The sequence below is a fragment of the Zalophus californianus genome, chromosome 10 (assembly GCF_009762305.2).
Source record: "Zalophus californianus isolate mZalCal1 chromosome 10, mZalCal1.pri.v2, whole genome shotgun sequence".
NCBI classification, from domain to species: Eukaryota; Metazoa; Chordata; class Mammalia; order Carnivora; family Otariidae; genus Zalophus; species Zalophus californianus.
Window position 1 is genome coordinate 63,023,806 of NC_045604.1, and position 16,988 is coordinate 63,040,793.

Below are 16,988 nucleotides of genomic sequence, written 5' to 3' on the forward strand. Positions count from 1 at the left end.
GCCAGTCCTTTCCGGCCTGCCAGGTCTCTGTGGATAGGTCTGTTGCCAATCTAATGTTTCTACAATTAAGGTTACATATCTCTTCTCCCGAGCTGCTTTCAAGATTTTCTCTTTGTCTTTGAGACTCGTAAGTTTTACTATTAGATGTCAGGGTGTTGACCTATCTTTATTGACTTTTTGGGGGGGGTTCTCTGAGCCTTCTGGATTTTGATGCCTGTTTCCTTCCTCAAATTAGGGAAGTTCTCTGCTATAATTTCCTCCAATATACCTTCTGCCCCTCTCTCTCTTTCTTCTTCTGGGATCCCAATTATTCTAATATTGTTTTGTCTAATGGTATCACTTATCTCGTGAATTCTGCCCTTGTGATCCAGTAGTTGTTTATCTTTTTCTCAGCCTCTTTATTTTCCATCATTTGGTCTTCTATATCAGTGATTCTCTCTTCTGCCTCATTTATCCTAGCAGTTAGAGCCCCCATTTTTTATTGCACCTCATTAACAGTCTTTTTGATTTTCACTTGGTTAGATTTTAGTTCTTTTATTTCTCCAGAAAGGGTTTCTCTAGTATCTTCCATGCTTTTTTCAAGGCCAGCTAGTATCTTTAAAATGGTCATTCTGAACTCTAGTTCTGACGTCTTACTAATGGTCCATATGGATTAGGTCCCTGGCAGTCGGTACTGCCTCTTGTTCTTTTTTTTGAGGTGAGTTTTTCTGTCTTGTCATTTTGTCCAGAGAAGAATAGATGAATGAGAGAACAAAATGCTAACAGGGTAACAACGACCCCAGAAAAATATACACTAAACAAATCAGAAGAGACCTGAGACCAGGGCAAAAGAAAGGGAAAGAAAGAAAAAAGGAAAAAAAAAAAAAAAAAAAAAGATAAAAAATAAAAAAAAGAATATGATCAAATTTGATCAGGCTGGTGCATAGGTCAGTGCCACACACTAGATTTTGGGCGTATCTTGTCTGTTAGAAGAAAGTGCCTCCCAAAATTCTAAAGAATGAAAAACATATGTACAAGAACAAGGGTAAATACGATGAAGGGATGGAATATGACTGCACAGATGAAAATTATAAAAGATTTTATAAAAGGAATTGTTAAGAAGTTGGTTGAAAAAAGAAAAAAGAGGAATTAAGAAAAAAAAACGGAGAGAATGTAATCAGGCAGGAGACTAGAACAAAGCCATACACTAGAGATTTAGGGTATATTTTGGTCTCTTAGAACAAAGTATATCCCATAATTTTAAAGAGAGAACTATATATATATATATATATATACCAAAAATAAAGTTAACTAGTAAGAAGGGATAGAATAGGACTCTAAAAATGAAAAATAAAAAAGATTTTTTAAAAAAGGGATTGATAAGATGTTGGCTGAAAAAGGGAAAAAGAAAAATTCAAAAAAAAAGAAAAATTAAAAAAATTAAGTTTGAAAGACTAAAGAATCATGAGAAAAATGCGATGAATTCTATGTGCTGTATTCCCCTAGTGCTGGCGTCATTGATCAGTAAACTTGGTCTTGGCTGGATGGTCCTGCTGTTCTTTGGTGGGAGGGGCCTGTTGCCGTGGTTCCCAGATGTCTTTGCGGAGGTGGATGTGCCCCGGCCTTGTCGTCCGGGCTAAGTAATCTGCTCGGATTTGCTCTTGGGAGCTTTTGTTCCCTACAAGCTTTCCCTATGGCTTTGGAGGGTGAGAGTGAAAATGGCAGCCTCCAATCTCCGCCCTGGAGGACCTGAGAACTCAGGGCCCACTCCTCAGTGAGCCCCCAGAGAAAAGCAGTCAATCACTCCCGTCTCCGGCCGCACTCTGTGCTCACCCAGCCTGTGACTGAGGGTTTTTATCTCCGGCACCCAACCCATGTGGAGTCTCCAAACCCAGGGGATCCCTACGGTGCGCTCCTGTGGTGCACTCCCGTGCCACTCCTCCCGGGGAAGGAAGAGGAGTCTCCCCAGATCTGCCACTTGTTGGGTCCCTGCTGGAAGAGCAGTGGCCCGACCGGGCCACGGATCACGTTTTATGGCAACCCTGAGCTGAGAGCCCACTCCTCAGCTCCGTCTCTGCAGCCAGCTTCCCCGCCCCGATACCTGGGAGTTCTGCTGCACTCAGGCACCCCTGGTCTTCCGGTGACCCCGAGGGTCCCGCGACCACACTGTCCCAGCGAGGGTTCCACCCCCTGCTTAGCCACTGGAGCGTTGTCCCTCATCAGAGCAAACTTCTAAAAGTTCTGATTTTGTGCTCCGCTATCACTTGCTGGTAGCGGCTGACGGAGGCTCCCTCCCCGGCTGTCCATCTTCCCGAATATCGCCTTGAATTCACTATCATCCTACCTTCCAGAAAGTGGTCGCTTTTCTGTTCAGAGAGTTGTTGCTATTCTTTTCTTTGCTCTCCTGTTGAGTTCATAGGTGTTCAGAATGATCTGATCTCTATCTAGCTGAATTTCTGGGACTGGACGAAATTTAGGTCTCCCACTCCTCCGCCATCTTGCTTCTCCTAGTGTTTGCATTTTCTTTGAGTAAATATCCCAGAAGTGGAATTGCTGGATCATATGATAGTTCTACTTTTAATTTTTTGAGAAACTTCCATGCTGTTCTCCATGGTGGCTGCACCAATTTGAATTCCCACCAACAGTGCACAAGGGTTCCCTTCTCTCAACATCGTCGTCAACACTTGTGATTTTTTGCTTTTGTTAACAGCCAATCCAATGGTTGTGAGGTGATACCCCCTCATCATTGTGAGTTGCATTTTCTGATGATGAGTGATGTTGAGCATCTTTTCATGTGTCTGATGGCTATTTGTATTTCTTCTTTGAAAAATGTTTATTCAAGTCCTTTGCCCATCTTTAATAGAGTTTTTTAATATTAAATTGCATAGGTTTTTGATATATTTTAGATATTGACTCCTGATCGGATGTATTATTTACAAATATCTTCTTCCATTCAGTAGGTTGCTTTTTCATTTTGTTGATGGTTTCCTTGAATGTGCAAGTTTAGTCTTTAATGCAACAAACTTTTCAAAAAAGAAAAAGATCTGGACATAAAAAATTTCCTAAGAATTATCAGTGCAATCTAAGATTTTAATCTCAATTTTTTTTCCTGCAAATACCACTTTTAAAACTTTCAGTCATTCCTTGGTAATGGTAAAAAGAAAATGGTTAACTAGAGAGTAACAAAATATGCTCATTTTCAATGATGACATTCATTATTATAATATCCACTGAGGTTGAAACCTGAATATCCTGAAGACAACTAATTGCTTAAGCAACAAGACAAGTCAGTCTGCACTATGTGCAGATCAACACATCCCTTGGATTTGCAAAAAACGCTTAATATTAAAAGAATGGCTCTGGCTCACCCACAGAAAAATGAATCAATGACAGTGTCTTAGTCTGTTTAGGCTGCTATAACAAAACACCCAAGATTGGGGGCAGCTTATAAACAACAGAACTTTACTTTGTACAGTTCTGGGAAGTCCAAGATCAAGGCACCGGCAGACTGGGTGTCAGGTGAGAACTTCCTCCTCAGTTCACCAATGGCTGTCTTTTTGCTGTATCCCTATGTGGTGGAAGGATGAGTAAACTCTTTGGGGTCTCTTTTATAAGGGGACTAATCCCTCCCACAAGGGCTCCACCCTCATGACTGATCACCTCCCAAAGACCTCATCTCCTAGGACCATCACACTGGGGATTGGGTTTCAACACACAAGCTTTGTGGTGAGGGGGACACAAATAATCCATAGCAAATACTATACTACACAATTGGGATAGTATTAAATACATTATGAAATAAACACCCAAATACTTAATTTTATAGGATCAAATGGAAGTATTCTTACACTTAACAGGCAATTCTTCATATAATTACCTCAGATAATGTCTATCGTTTTCACAAGCTAAGCTCATAGTTTGCATATATTTCACACAGAAAAATTAATGCAAAGTAATCTATGTTTGCATTTAGTTTTTAAGGTTCTTTCAAAAACAACTGTGATACAGACCTAAGTATAAAAATGCCATATTTTAATAATATAGATCAATATATATTTCTTTTTTTTTAAGATTTTATTTATTCATTTGTCAGAGGAGGAGAGAGAGAGAGAGAGAGCACGAGGAGGGGGAGGGGCAGTGGGAAGCAGACTTCCTGCTGAACAGGGAGCCCGATGCAGGACTCGATCCCCAGGACCCCAAGATCATGACCTGAGTCGAAGGCAGACGCTTAACTGTCCGAGCCACCCATGCATTCCCAATTTATATTTCCTGAAATACAAATTAAACCTTTAGGATACCACAGAAGAACTGACAAGGATCTAAGGTCAGAGTTGCTGGACACTGAAACTGTTAGCTACAAATTATCAGCTAAATGCCTCAAGCCCTATTCGTCTACTTCCTGGCCTCTTCCTATAAGTCTGAAAATGTAAAAAGAATTCTAGATCACCAATCGGAACGAGTAGCCTGTAAACTGGCAATTTTTAAAAAAGTGATGCAATACAAGCTAAGAAAATTTTCTGGCATTAGAAGTGGCCTACTGAAAATACTTAATAATATGAAAAGACAAAAAAAGAGCTTCCTTTAAAAAATCATTTTAAATTCCCAATCATTATTATCAAAATAATGTATATTAAAATATTTTATTAAAACTAAATTATCAAGATTAAAGAAGAGACTGCTCAGGTCTACCACATTAAATATTAACTGATTTTTCATTTGGAAAATAAAATATACTTTTAAAAAGGTAAAAGTTCTCAAGGTAATTGCTTTGAAATATGTACATTTATTAGGATATATGTGAAATACCTGGGCTGTTTGTGAAATATAGCCAATACCAACACAATAAAAATAATAAATATTACCATTTTGGGGCATTAAGAGCAGTACATTCTAACTACAATCATAAAAGCTACATGTTATCTCCATATTACAGATGATTAAATATAATAAATGATTAAATATAAGTGATTATTCCCATTACTATCACAATAGGCACTATTTTTTTAAAAGATTTATTGGGAGAGAGAGCGAGTGCAGGGGGGTTTGGGGTGGGGGGAGGAAGGGCAGAGGAAGCGAATCCTAAACAGACTCCCCTCTGAGTCCACTCCACGACCCTGAGATCATGACCTGAGCTTAAACCAAAAGTCGGACACTTAACTGACTATGCCACCCAGGTGCCCCACAATAGGCAATATTTTTGAGCACTTCTACTTGTTGGGCATTGTACCCCAAGTGACTTACATGAATTATCCTCAAAACACCCTTATAAAATAGAATTATCATCTGCATCACAGAAATGAAAAAAACAAGGCTTAGAGATGTTATAAAATTTGCCTAGCATCACACAGTTATTGAGTGGTAAAGATTCAAACTTAGGTTGTCTATCTCTAAGACATATCATCTATTTATTACACTAAAACTACAGTTTCTATTAATTTGAGACAATAAATGTATAAATTATTCCATTAAGAAGAAGCTTCTTAAGTCTCCTTCATAATAGCATAATATGAACTGCATAAGAGAAAGGACTTATTAGAGAACACAGCTTCTCAAAGTGTAGAACAAGAATATGAATACAACATACCTTTTTTGAAAGATCAGTGCATCTAGAGCTGGGAGCTACATACGGTCTCATTTTCAAGAAGCCGCTCTCACCACAGCCTCTGTGCATGCAGCTCCTTCCCCAGAACCCGCTTCCCCATATGTTTTGCTACCAAGTCTCAAACTAAGTGCTACTTCCTCAAGCAGGTAACTCAATTTAGAGTAAATAGGTTCTCCATTATTCTCTCTCATACCATAGCATTCTGTTCATTGTTATTATAATATTTATTGGGTTTATTTTCTAATATGACTGTTTTATTCACCCCAGTGCACTCTAAGACCAGAACACAGTAAGCACTCAATAAACATTTCTGAATGATAAACGTTATTTGGAAAATATACATCTTAAAATAGTCCATTTGCCAAAAAGATAGGACATGAGAAATTAGTAAATTTGGGAAAAGAATAGATATAAAAAAATGTGAAAACATATATATTAAAAATATGTTATAAATATTTATATGTAAATACAACATAAAATTGGTTTCTACAGGTTAGTTTATATATTACTTATATTAGAAAAAAAAGGTTTAAATAAATGCTTTAAGTTTCCACATTATGAAGCAGGGTAAGGAAAGCAAATTAAACCCAAAGTAGCCAGGAGGAAGGAAATAATAAAGATAAGAGCAAAAATCAATGAAATAGATAACCCCAAAATAATAGAAGAAAATCAGTAGAACCTAAAGCTGAAAATATCCATAAAAATTACTAACCTTTAGGAAGAATGATCAGAAATAAAAAGAGAGAAGAAACAAATTGCAATATTAAAAGAGAGACGTTAACCACTGCTCCCTACAGACACTAATGCAATAACGTGAGAACGTTATTAACAATATTAAGCAAATACACTTAAAAATTTAGATGAAATGAACAAATTCTTAGAAACACACAAACTACCAAAGTTTACTAAAAAAAATGCATGTATATATATATATATATATATATATATATATATATATGTATTTATGTATATTTTTTTCAATTCATTGTTAAAAACCTTCCTACAAAGAAAACTCTTGGTCCAAAAATTTCACTGATGAAATATACCAGAAAACAGAAGAGGAAGCAATGCTTCCCAACTCATTTCAAGAGGTCAACATTATCTTGAATCCAAACCCAGAGACATTACTTGAGGTTGGGAAGAGGAGGGACCTAAAGAATATTATGAAGGAACAAATACTTAAAATTCTTAACAAAATTTCATCAACACATCGGGAGGATACTATCTCATAACCAAGTTGGGTTTATCTAAGAAAGGCAAAATTGGTTTAACATTAAAAAATCAAACAAAATTCAAGGTATTAGCAGAATAAAGAAGAAACAAAAATGCACGAGATTAGAAAGAAGTAAAATTGTGTCTGTTTTCACATGATATGATCATCTACACAGAGAATCTCAACATACTCACAAAAAAATTTTTTAGCAAGAATGTGAAATTCAAGGGTAATAAGTATCAATTGCATTTCTATATATTATCAATCAACAATTCAAATTTGGAAGACCAAGCACTTACAATAACATCAAAAACAAAATAGTTCAGGATAAATTTAACAAAAAATGTTCAAGACCTGTACACTAAAAACTATATAATATTGTTGAATTAAAGAAAATCTAAATAATCAGAAAGCTATACCATGTTCATGGATCAGAATGCAATACTGTTAATATGTCAACTCTCTAAATTGATCAACAGATTTAATATAAGCCCAGTTAAAGTGCAGGAGACCTTTATGTAGAAATCAACAAGCTTATTCCCTAATTTATATGGAAATGTTAAGGAAATAAAGTTGTCAAAACAATATTTTTAAAAGAAAAGCAAAAGTAGAAGACCCAAACTGCCCATTTTTAACACTTACTGTAACGTAAGTGTTAAAGACAGTGTGGCAGGCATAAGAATGGATAGATAGAGATTAATGCAACCAAAGAGAGGGTCCAGGTATCAACCCCATGTATATGGTCAATTCATCTTCTGACAAAGGTGTCAGGGTAATTTAATGGGAAACAGATTATATTCTCAAAAAATATGCTGGAACAATTAGATATCCAAATGCAAAAAAAAAAAAAAGAAAGAAAAGAAAAAAGAATGCTGACTCTTATATAGCACCATATACAAAAATTAACTTGCAATGGATCATAGACCTAAATGTAAGTGCTAAAACTATTCACCCCTTTAGAAGAAAACATGGGAGAAAAAAATCTTAAACTTGGGTGAGGAAAAGATGTTTTAAATTCGATACAAAATGTACAAACCACACACACACACACACACACACACACACACACACCCCGATGAAATGTACTTCATCTACTTTAAAACAGTTGTCCTTCAAAAGACACTTTTAAGAAAGCCTATCAAAAGAAGATATCCAAATGGCAAATCAACACAGGAAGATGCTCAATATCATTAGTTGTTCAGGAAGTTCAAATTAAAACTACAAAATACCACTACACACTCACCAAAGTGGGTAAAATTTAAAGATTAACCATGCCAAGTGTGGTGATGATGTTAAATAACATCCTAGAAATGTAAAATTCAATTTGGCAGTTTCTTATGAAGTTGAACATACCAAATGACACAGAAATTGCACTCCTAGATATCTAGCCAAGATAACTGAAAATGTATGTCCATACAAAGTTTTGTACTGGAATATTCACAAGTTTTTTTCATAATAGCCCAAACTGCAAAGAACCCAAATGCCTATCTACTAGTGATTGTATAAGCCTATTATGATGCTACCATGTAATGGGAGTAAATCCATGAAAAGAAACAAGCTACTGATATATGCAACAATTTTAATGAGTTTTTAAAGTAATAAGCTAAGTGAAAGATGCAGAACACAAATGACTAGATACTGTTTGGAGATAATTCTTGGAGCGATTATACTTTTTAATATTTAGGTATTGTGTTGCGATGCCTTGTGTTTTTTTGTCAAGGTCTCCAATCGTACATATATTGTGTCTTTGGTTTTCACTCTTTCCATATGCTCACTCTGAGTATTCCAACCTTTGTGTGAAAAGTTTAATTACCCTAAAAATGTGGTGCTTTGCCATAACCACACAAAGGAGAAGAATCGTGGAAATAGGCAAAGCCTGGCCAGCTCCTACAGTCCCAGTCACCTCATCTGAGATTCTAGGTATGAAAGTAAGCCTCTCAGATACTGAGGCTAGTCAAGGCTTTGAATTATTACCTTAGATGCAGTGATATATTGGCTTAATGATTTATCTTAGAAAACTAGCCTTGAAATACTATAAAAGTATACTAAAATACAGTATATACTAAAGTATATACTAAAAATCTTCCCAAACTTATTTTGCCTTCAATTTTATGTGCTAAAATGAATATTACAATGCATCGTTCTTGGCTTGGGAATTTTTGAAAAAGCTTTGGATGAAAGCAATAGAATTCTGATATAACCTATATATTAATAACTACAACAATTAGCAAAGAAATTAACTTGTCAGACTCCTGAACAATAAAGATATTTATATACATATAAATTTAGTAAAATTTTCAAAATCATCACTATGAATATAAAATGATACTTTTAATTTAAAAATCACCCAAATCACACCTCCATAAATTAGTAAGTAGAACTAGAGAGCTGACTCCCGGGACTTCTGCCTCATGTGAATTTAAAATGAGATGATTCTGGTTCACTGAAGACAAAAATGCCAGCCAAATAATGAAAATCTGAAGCAAGTATGAGAGGATCTCAAGACTGGCATGAAACTCAAAGTCATATGCAAAAAATAAAGTGAATTTTATCAAGGTAATTAATATAGTGTACAATGAGCTAAGTACAGACAAGAATAATGAATAAGTGAGTGTTAGTTCACCCATATCCACATAAATAGAGGAATGTGAAGAATTTATCAGGTGAATAAACATTTCTACACAGTGACTTTCCTTTATCCTCTAATGGGTATCTTAACTTCCAATTTCAGCTTGAAGACTGGTTTACAGAGGTCCAGAAAGAAATACAGCTGAGTAAGATTTCTGGGGAAGAATCCGAAGTAGAGGCATACGAGTTTTATTTTTTTATTATTATATTCAAGAATTTTATTTTTAAGTCATCTCTACCCCCCAATGTGGGGCTCGAACTCACAACCCCAAGATCAAGAGTCGAACACTCCACCAACTGAGCTAGCTAGGCGTCCCCTAAGTAGAGGCATTCTAAACCGACCAGCACCATCTTAGTTTTCACTTTACTTTTTCTTTTTGTTCTCAGAATATTTTTCTCCTTCTTATGTAAATTTGGTAATACCTAAGCTACAAAAAGAGGGTTGATTTGGATATGTTAGCAGCAGTGTCACTGGTTACATTACTAGAGTGCTTTTATAATTTGCTCTCCAGATGCCGAATGACTGTTTATCCAAGGCTGCCCTGAATTCACTTTCACAACTTTGAGCTCCAAACCCACCCCTGTACATTCCATTCTATCGCCAAGGTTCGTGCTTTGCATCAACCCAAGAAAAAGGAAGAATCCATGCACCTGCTTAGGAACTAGTCTTTGTCAAATCCAATGCACATTTTTCAACTGTTATCTTGCAGGATTTACTGTTCTCTGTTCTACTTAATACACAGAACTTAGCTTCGTAGGCTTCTCTTGCCTGGCTCCTTCTGCCCAGAATGCTCTTTAGGCTTCTCTCATCAACAACACGTCTACTGTTGGTGTCTCCAGGTGCCATTCTTGGTCACTAATGTTCTAACTTTACATACTTCTCTCACCCTCGACCTTTCTTCCCTTCTTTGGTTTTAGCCCTGCTGATGAAGCCTATTTGTATCTCTGACCTAATTCTACTTCCCTGTAAGCCACACTAGGTACCCCAAATATAAGATGATCACACCAGAACTTATTCCTCATCTTGTGTCTCCTGACTTTTGGAACAGCCTATCCATGCAGTTCCCCCCCAGCAGCAAACAGGAAACTGTGTGACATTTTTCTATTTCCATTTAGTCATTAAATCCTGGAAATACTAGGGGCACCTAGGCGGCTCAGCTGGTTAAGCAGTCTGACTCCTGGTTTCAGCTCAGGTCATGATCTCATGGGTTGTGGGATCAAGCCCCAGGTCAGGTTCCGCACTCAGCACAGAGTCTGCTTGGGATTCTCTCTGTCCCTCTTCCTCTGCCCCTCCCCCTGCACCTGCTCTCTGTCTTTTCTAAAATAAATAAATAAATCTTTAAAAGTCAATCAATCAATCCTGGAAATTCTGGTACCTAAACATGATTAGAATTTTATTCCTTCTAATATTACCTCAATTAATGACTCTATCAGTTTATGACTAAATTAGTAAAAACCTAAATGCAGTATCCTCTCAAGTAGTTTCCCTGTTTCCAGTTCTGTCTTCGACCCAAGCTTGCTATTGCTACAACGGATTCTTTCTGAAACATTTTCTTACAGAAATCCTTCCATGATGCTCCACTGTCTTCAGGATAAAATCTAAATTGGTTGGGAGAGAAGATCTGTCCTAATATGATGCTGACTACTTGTTCAGACTCTTTTGGCTTTTCTCTGCAGGACTTTATGCATCACCCCATACACTGTGTTATATCTGGGCAGGTGGGGGAGAACTGGCAAATTCCTGTACATTCTACATATTTTATTTCCTCTGTATAGGAATATTCTCCTTCTCATTCTCAGTGATCGAAGTTATAGTTAAACTAAAGTCTTAGCTTAGCAACTACTTGAGGAAGTGTTTCATTTCCTACCCTGACATTCTCCCCCCTTCTCTTCTCTCTTCCTTCTGGATTGATTCAAGTGCCCATTCTCTATATCCCACAGCAACTAGTGTTTTATAGCAATAATGACACTATAAAGCATATGCATATTCTCTTCTCTATAACCCCAACTACCACAGTCATCTTTTAAAAGAAAGTACGTTTTCCTTATTTCTGTATCTGCTGAGGTCCAGTCGATAGTAGTTGCTCATTAAATATTTAATAGGCAAGTGGACTATAATGGGATAGGTTCTAAAGTTCAAACATAAATTATGAAGTATAATCAAAATCATTCTTGAAAATTCCTAAGGAAGGTACTACACTGCAGACCCAACATACTGTCTCAATATAGTTAAGCCCAGCAGTTCTTCCTTCAGTACTGAAATACTGCAGTTTCTTTAGACGAACATCTGTAGTTAAAGGCACTTAATGACAATGATTTATGAAAACTATGTATTTTTAAGCACCAGAGCTTATATCCCATGAAACTCTATGGATGCCAAGTAGAAACTGACATGGCATAAAAGAAGAGCAAATTTATTTCTCATCTTACCATAACTCTGTGAACACACTTATCGAGAAAAATGGCAGAATCACCATATCCTTCCTTCCTTTCTTTCTATCTATCTCTATGCTGTCTCCTTTTGACCCCATTTCTTGAATTCATGTAGTTAACCGCAATTATGATGTGATCCCCATTGTACTGATATGCCTATGAGCAGCCACTGTTGACTTCTTACACCAATATCCTCTCATAATCCACTTCCATCAAGATATGTATTTAGTGCTTTAAGCAATACAGGCAAACACAGAGATAGTAAGAAGCATGGCCACGAGCACACTAAATTCCTGTGCAATCTATTAGGCTGAAACAAGTTCATATATTCACAAAAATGAGAAGGTCAGAAAAAGAATATCTCAACTGCTGTTTTATACTTCATGATAAAACATTCCAGAACACAGGCTAAAAGGATGCTATTGCTAATTAAAAATCAAGACAAGTATGAATTAAGTAAAAATTGGGCTACTTATAATTACTTCAATAGGCCCATTAAAGAAGCTCATCTTGAGGTACAGCTTGGACATAAAGAGATTTGAGGATGCTGCCCTTTGGGTGAGCACTGTTTACCAGAGTTACCTTTCTTTCTTTCTTTTAAAAAGATTTTATTTATTTATTTGAGAGAGAGAGTGAATAGGGGAGGAGCAGAGGGAGAAGGACAAGGAGACTCTGCGATGAGCACAGAGCCCGACACAGGGCTCGATCCCACGACCCTGAGATCATGATCTGAGCCAAAAATCAAGAGTTGGAGGCTTAACTGACTCTGCCACCCAGGCGCCCCCAAAGCTTCCTTTTCAATAGGCTGGTCTCTTAGATGCCACCCAGAGGTTCCTAATAGGGTAATGCCCCCCATGCATCTGTGAGTGCTGGTATGGACTGCCTGGGTGAGTTTATAGCTTCCCTTACTTTACCTCTATTTCAACCTTACTGCCAAACATAAGGACCATGTTTAATATTTTTTCTACAGCAATGGAGTTTTCTACATTTCTAGGAAGAATCCCTGGGCAGAATAAATGTCATGGTGAACCTAAAGCAAAATCAAAATTAAGTAAGTCACAATAAAGACACATTGAACATAGATTTCCTTTGCAGAAATGATAAAGAATAGAAATAATCACATCAAGTTCCAAGAACTAGATAACTATTTGTATTTATAAAGTACATTCAAAAGTGCACCTAAAATGTATTTAAAAATATGTGATAACTTTAAAGAGAGAAAAATTGGGAAATTATATACACAAAACTTTCATTTTTACTGAAACTGCATAAGTATAATCAAAATTTCCTTTTATATATATATATATAATTACTATCCATGCATGTGAAAATTATATACCACATACAGAATCAGTTCACCTGCCTCAATCCATGAAATTATTTAGTCTTTATCTATAACACATTCTCAAAACAGAAATTTTGAAAAAAGAGAGAAATAATGTAGGAGTTTCAGTGCTAAAGAAAACCATCTGGCTAGTCTGAAAATCTGTTTTCGTGTGTAAAATTGTTTCAACAATCATCAATTAATTAATCTCATAAGTACTCTAGGTTTAGAATGACAGTGTGGGTGCAGCCCCCGCCCCCCGGGGGGGCTCCAAAGCTTCCCTCACCACACCACATAGAACCCTCTTCCCTCCCGCGGAGTCCCGCGGTTCTTCATCTGTAGTTCCGAAAAAAGCAGTAATTATCACTTTACACCTAGTGTGGGTATTGTACCTTACCTTCCCCACTCGACTGTAAACTCTTTGAGGGTAAGATCTATGTTTGGTTCAGATTTTATGTCCCACAACATCTACCAGGGTGCCTTGCACAAAGCCTCAAAAAATACATATTTTATAACTACACTCAAAGATACTCCCTTCTTGAAAAAAGATTTTCAAGTTTTGTCCCCAAAATAAACTATGTAGTACATTACTTTCTATTTTTCTTCCTACTTCTCAGCAGTTTCCAGTTTAAAAATCCCTGTTGATCCGTGCTCCTGGAGAGAGTTTATTCATCCATTCACTTAACTTTATTCATTCAAACCACCCAATAAATATTTGTCAAGTTCCTACTTTGCCAGGTAGTGTGTAAGGTGCTGGGGGGGGGGCGGTTACACCAGCAAAAAAGCACTTAGGGAGCTAGAGTCTAGTAGGAAAGACATACAAATCAACAGGTAATTATAAAACAACATGAGAACTGTTATAACAGATGTAAAGACATGATACTCTGTAAGAGTATTTCTCTAATTTAAGAGTGCTTTCCAAGTTTTTGTTTGTAATTTATCATTTTCCCGATATTATGGTCTTCCCTGGTCATCTATCTATCCATCCGTCCACCTAACTTCCTTCCTTCATTTTTTAAATACATAATATCTATCCGTGGTAAAAATACAAAAACTGCTCAAGAATACATAATCGAGAAAGAAGCCTTCCTCCTACCTTGTCCCCAGCCACTCGGTTTATCTTCCCAAAGGTAGGCACCAATGCCCAATGCATAAGCACAGGAACGGTCAACGCACATACAGAGCCACATATCACGAGCACGTGGTCCTACTTTCTTTTAACCATGACAATGGTAGCATGCTTTAGACTCTCCACCTTGTTTCTTTCACTTCATAGTATCTTAGAAATTGCTCTCTGCCTTCATTCTTTTCAATGGATATAAAGTATACCACTGCATGGATACAGCACGGTTTATTTAAGCAGTCTCCTTAGCAAGCGCTCATCTAAGGTTCTACAAATTCTGCCATGAATATATTTACCCACATGTCATTCTGTGCTGGGTCTGTGAGTATGTCCGCACGGTAATTCCTGGAAGTGAAATTGCTGGCTCCGAGAATATGAGCACTTTTTACTCTGATAGATACGAACACAGAGGATTCGCCAGTTTAATTTCCCACAGAAAAGGAAATCCCCACCTTCATAATGTAAATTATAACCTTTACTGAAATGGCTCCCAAATCTATACCCACAGTTCTGACCCCTGACTTATTTTCTGTGATATCTCTGTGATACGTCCACAATCTTTCCACATACCCATTTCCTTGGATCCTTAGGAAAACCCTTTTTGAAACCAAATTTATAGTCTTACCCTCGACACATTCTTTGTAAATTCACTCTATTAGTTCTCCCTGATTCCAAACCAAAGCCACTTTTGGTCCCTCTCTCTTTCTACCCACACCCGATTCACTGGTCATTAAGGTGGACTGGTCCTGTGCAATTCCACAAAGTTCGTTGTCTTTGTATTTCCTCAGACAACCTCTGACTGCAATGCCTGCGCTAGTCTCATCCAGCTGCTCAGGTTCTTTTTGCCCTGTGCTCGCCCCAGTGAGTCTGTTCACATGATCCCCTCTGCCTGAAGAATCTTCTCAAGTCAGTCCCCTGCTGAAATCTCAGTAAGCACTGAAGGACTACCCTTAATGCCAAATCACCCAGAAAGCATTTTCCATTTTTTTAATCTTTTTTTCATAAAGAATTTTCTAATAGGAATTTATGAACATTTAGGTCCTTCACTAACATTCTAATTTATAATACACTTACAAGGTAAATTACAAATGTCATAGAAAGATGATGTCTTAGCACATTCTGGTAAACCCACACTGCCTTGGCATTTAAAATGTGATTACCAAATGAATGGATGAATGTTTGCAATTCCTACAAGTCAGATAATTCTATAGGAGAAAATACTCTATAGAGGATATTTAATCCATTTATTTTGAAAAACAAAACTACTTTAAGGTCTGTGAGATACAATCCTCTATTTAATAATTAAATTTCAGAAAACCCACAATGAAAAGTATTTCCAGTTAACTATTCTAGTAAATTAAAAATTTCCCTCATGTTGATTTTGATCCAAAACAGGGAGGAAAAAGGACCGGGGAACAAAGGAATAGGTGAGATGTACCACTACGCTGATTGCATTTCTCTTCAAAACTACAAGATCCTTTCAAAATCTCTCACATATAGTCAAGGTTACTCTAACTACTGTGTAAAAGAAAAGGGAACTCAGCACGATGTGCCTACAGACTACGGCTCATGTGAGTTTAAAATGGGCTAAATAATTTTTTACGTTTCACAAACACTTGAAAAGAACTTTGCAAAGCATCATAAATCCTGTATTTCCGGCTTTCAAAATTAAACCACATGATTTCCAAAAGCATATTTGTGCTAAGATATTTTACATTTAAAAAATATAGGGAGAAAAAGAATATGATTATGCTTTCCAATATGTAAAAGCAGTCATAAAAAAAACAAGCGACCATTACGTTTCATTAGAAATGATTCAGCTCCCATCTACCCAAATCCTTGCCAGGAAGTAGACAACTGTTACATTATAACTTATATTTTCAGTAATTACGAAAAAGGATGACAGTACTACCATGCATATTCAAGGGCTGGATTAACTTCTTGACTCACCTCTCCCCCATTTACATATTCCATCACAAAACACAAACGGTCTTTTGTCTGGAAGGAATATTTCAAGGACTTGAAATGAAAAAGAAAAAATGTTACATTATAATCCAGTATTCTTATAAGGATACCAAAATAGAATACTTAGAAACAGTAAGCTTGAGGGATGAAATGAATCATTCTTGTCCTAAAGAGTCTACTTACTCCTTAAGAGTGTTGAAGAGTTTTGAAGAACATAAAACAAATTTTGTTTAGATCAGCATTGGCTACTGTTAGGAGAAAGGTTAAAATTAAAATTTTAAGTAAAAATACACTTAGTAATTGTGATGGGCACCTCTCAATCTATCATGCTGTCTATCTGAAACTGTATTAGTCCCCGAAGTTCCCATCCGCACGACCTTCACGTGAGGAAGTCTCAGGAATACAGCTAGAGCAGTTATGTTCGGGCTTCTAATATAGTTTCAACACTGCTTTTTGCATACTGGGTGGGTGCATAACATGACTGAATTCAACAGAGTTGGTTCATATAACTGTGTAAGTTACAATGATATCAGAACTTTAGAGCTATCTTATTACACTGGACAATATACACACAGCAACGTAACAAAGTAAGTCTAGGTATCTGATTATACCTTTGAAAACATTCCTACTTTACATAATCCTAAATCTTTGAAAGGTTCCCCCTTTGGAAAGTCTACCGGTTGTTTTTTCTCTTTCTTTTCTACCTGTTATTTTTAATCTT

The 16,988-nt window shown here is 36.7% G+C and overlaps 1 protein-coding gene across 6 annotated transcripts in view; it reads right to left on the reverse strand.

Annotated features, from left to right (window-relative positions):
• Positions 1-16,988, reverse strand: part of AKT3 (AKT serine/threonine kinase 3) — a 316,918-nt gene that overhangs the window by 90,110 nt on the left and 209,820 nt on the right. For 4 of the 6 annotated variants that reach the window (XM_027610408.2, XM_027610412.2, XM_027610411.2 and 1 more), the window contains one exon: positions 16,253-16,321. The exons of the other annotated variants lie outside the window; for them this stretch is intronic. In XM_027610408.2, coding sequence (XP_027466209.1) covers positions 16,253-16,321 — 69 coding nt within the window. The remainder of the gene's footprint in view (positions 1-16,252; positions 16,322-16,988) is intronic. 6 annotated transcript variants of the gene reach the window in all.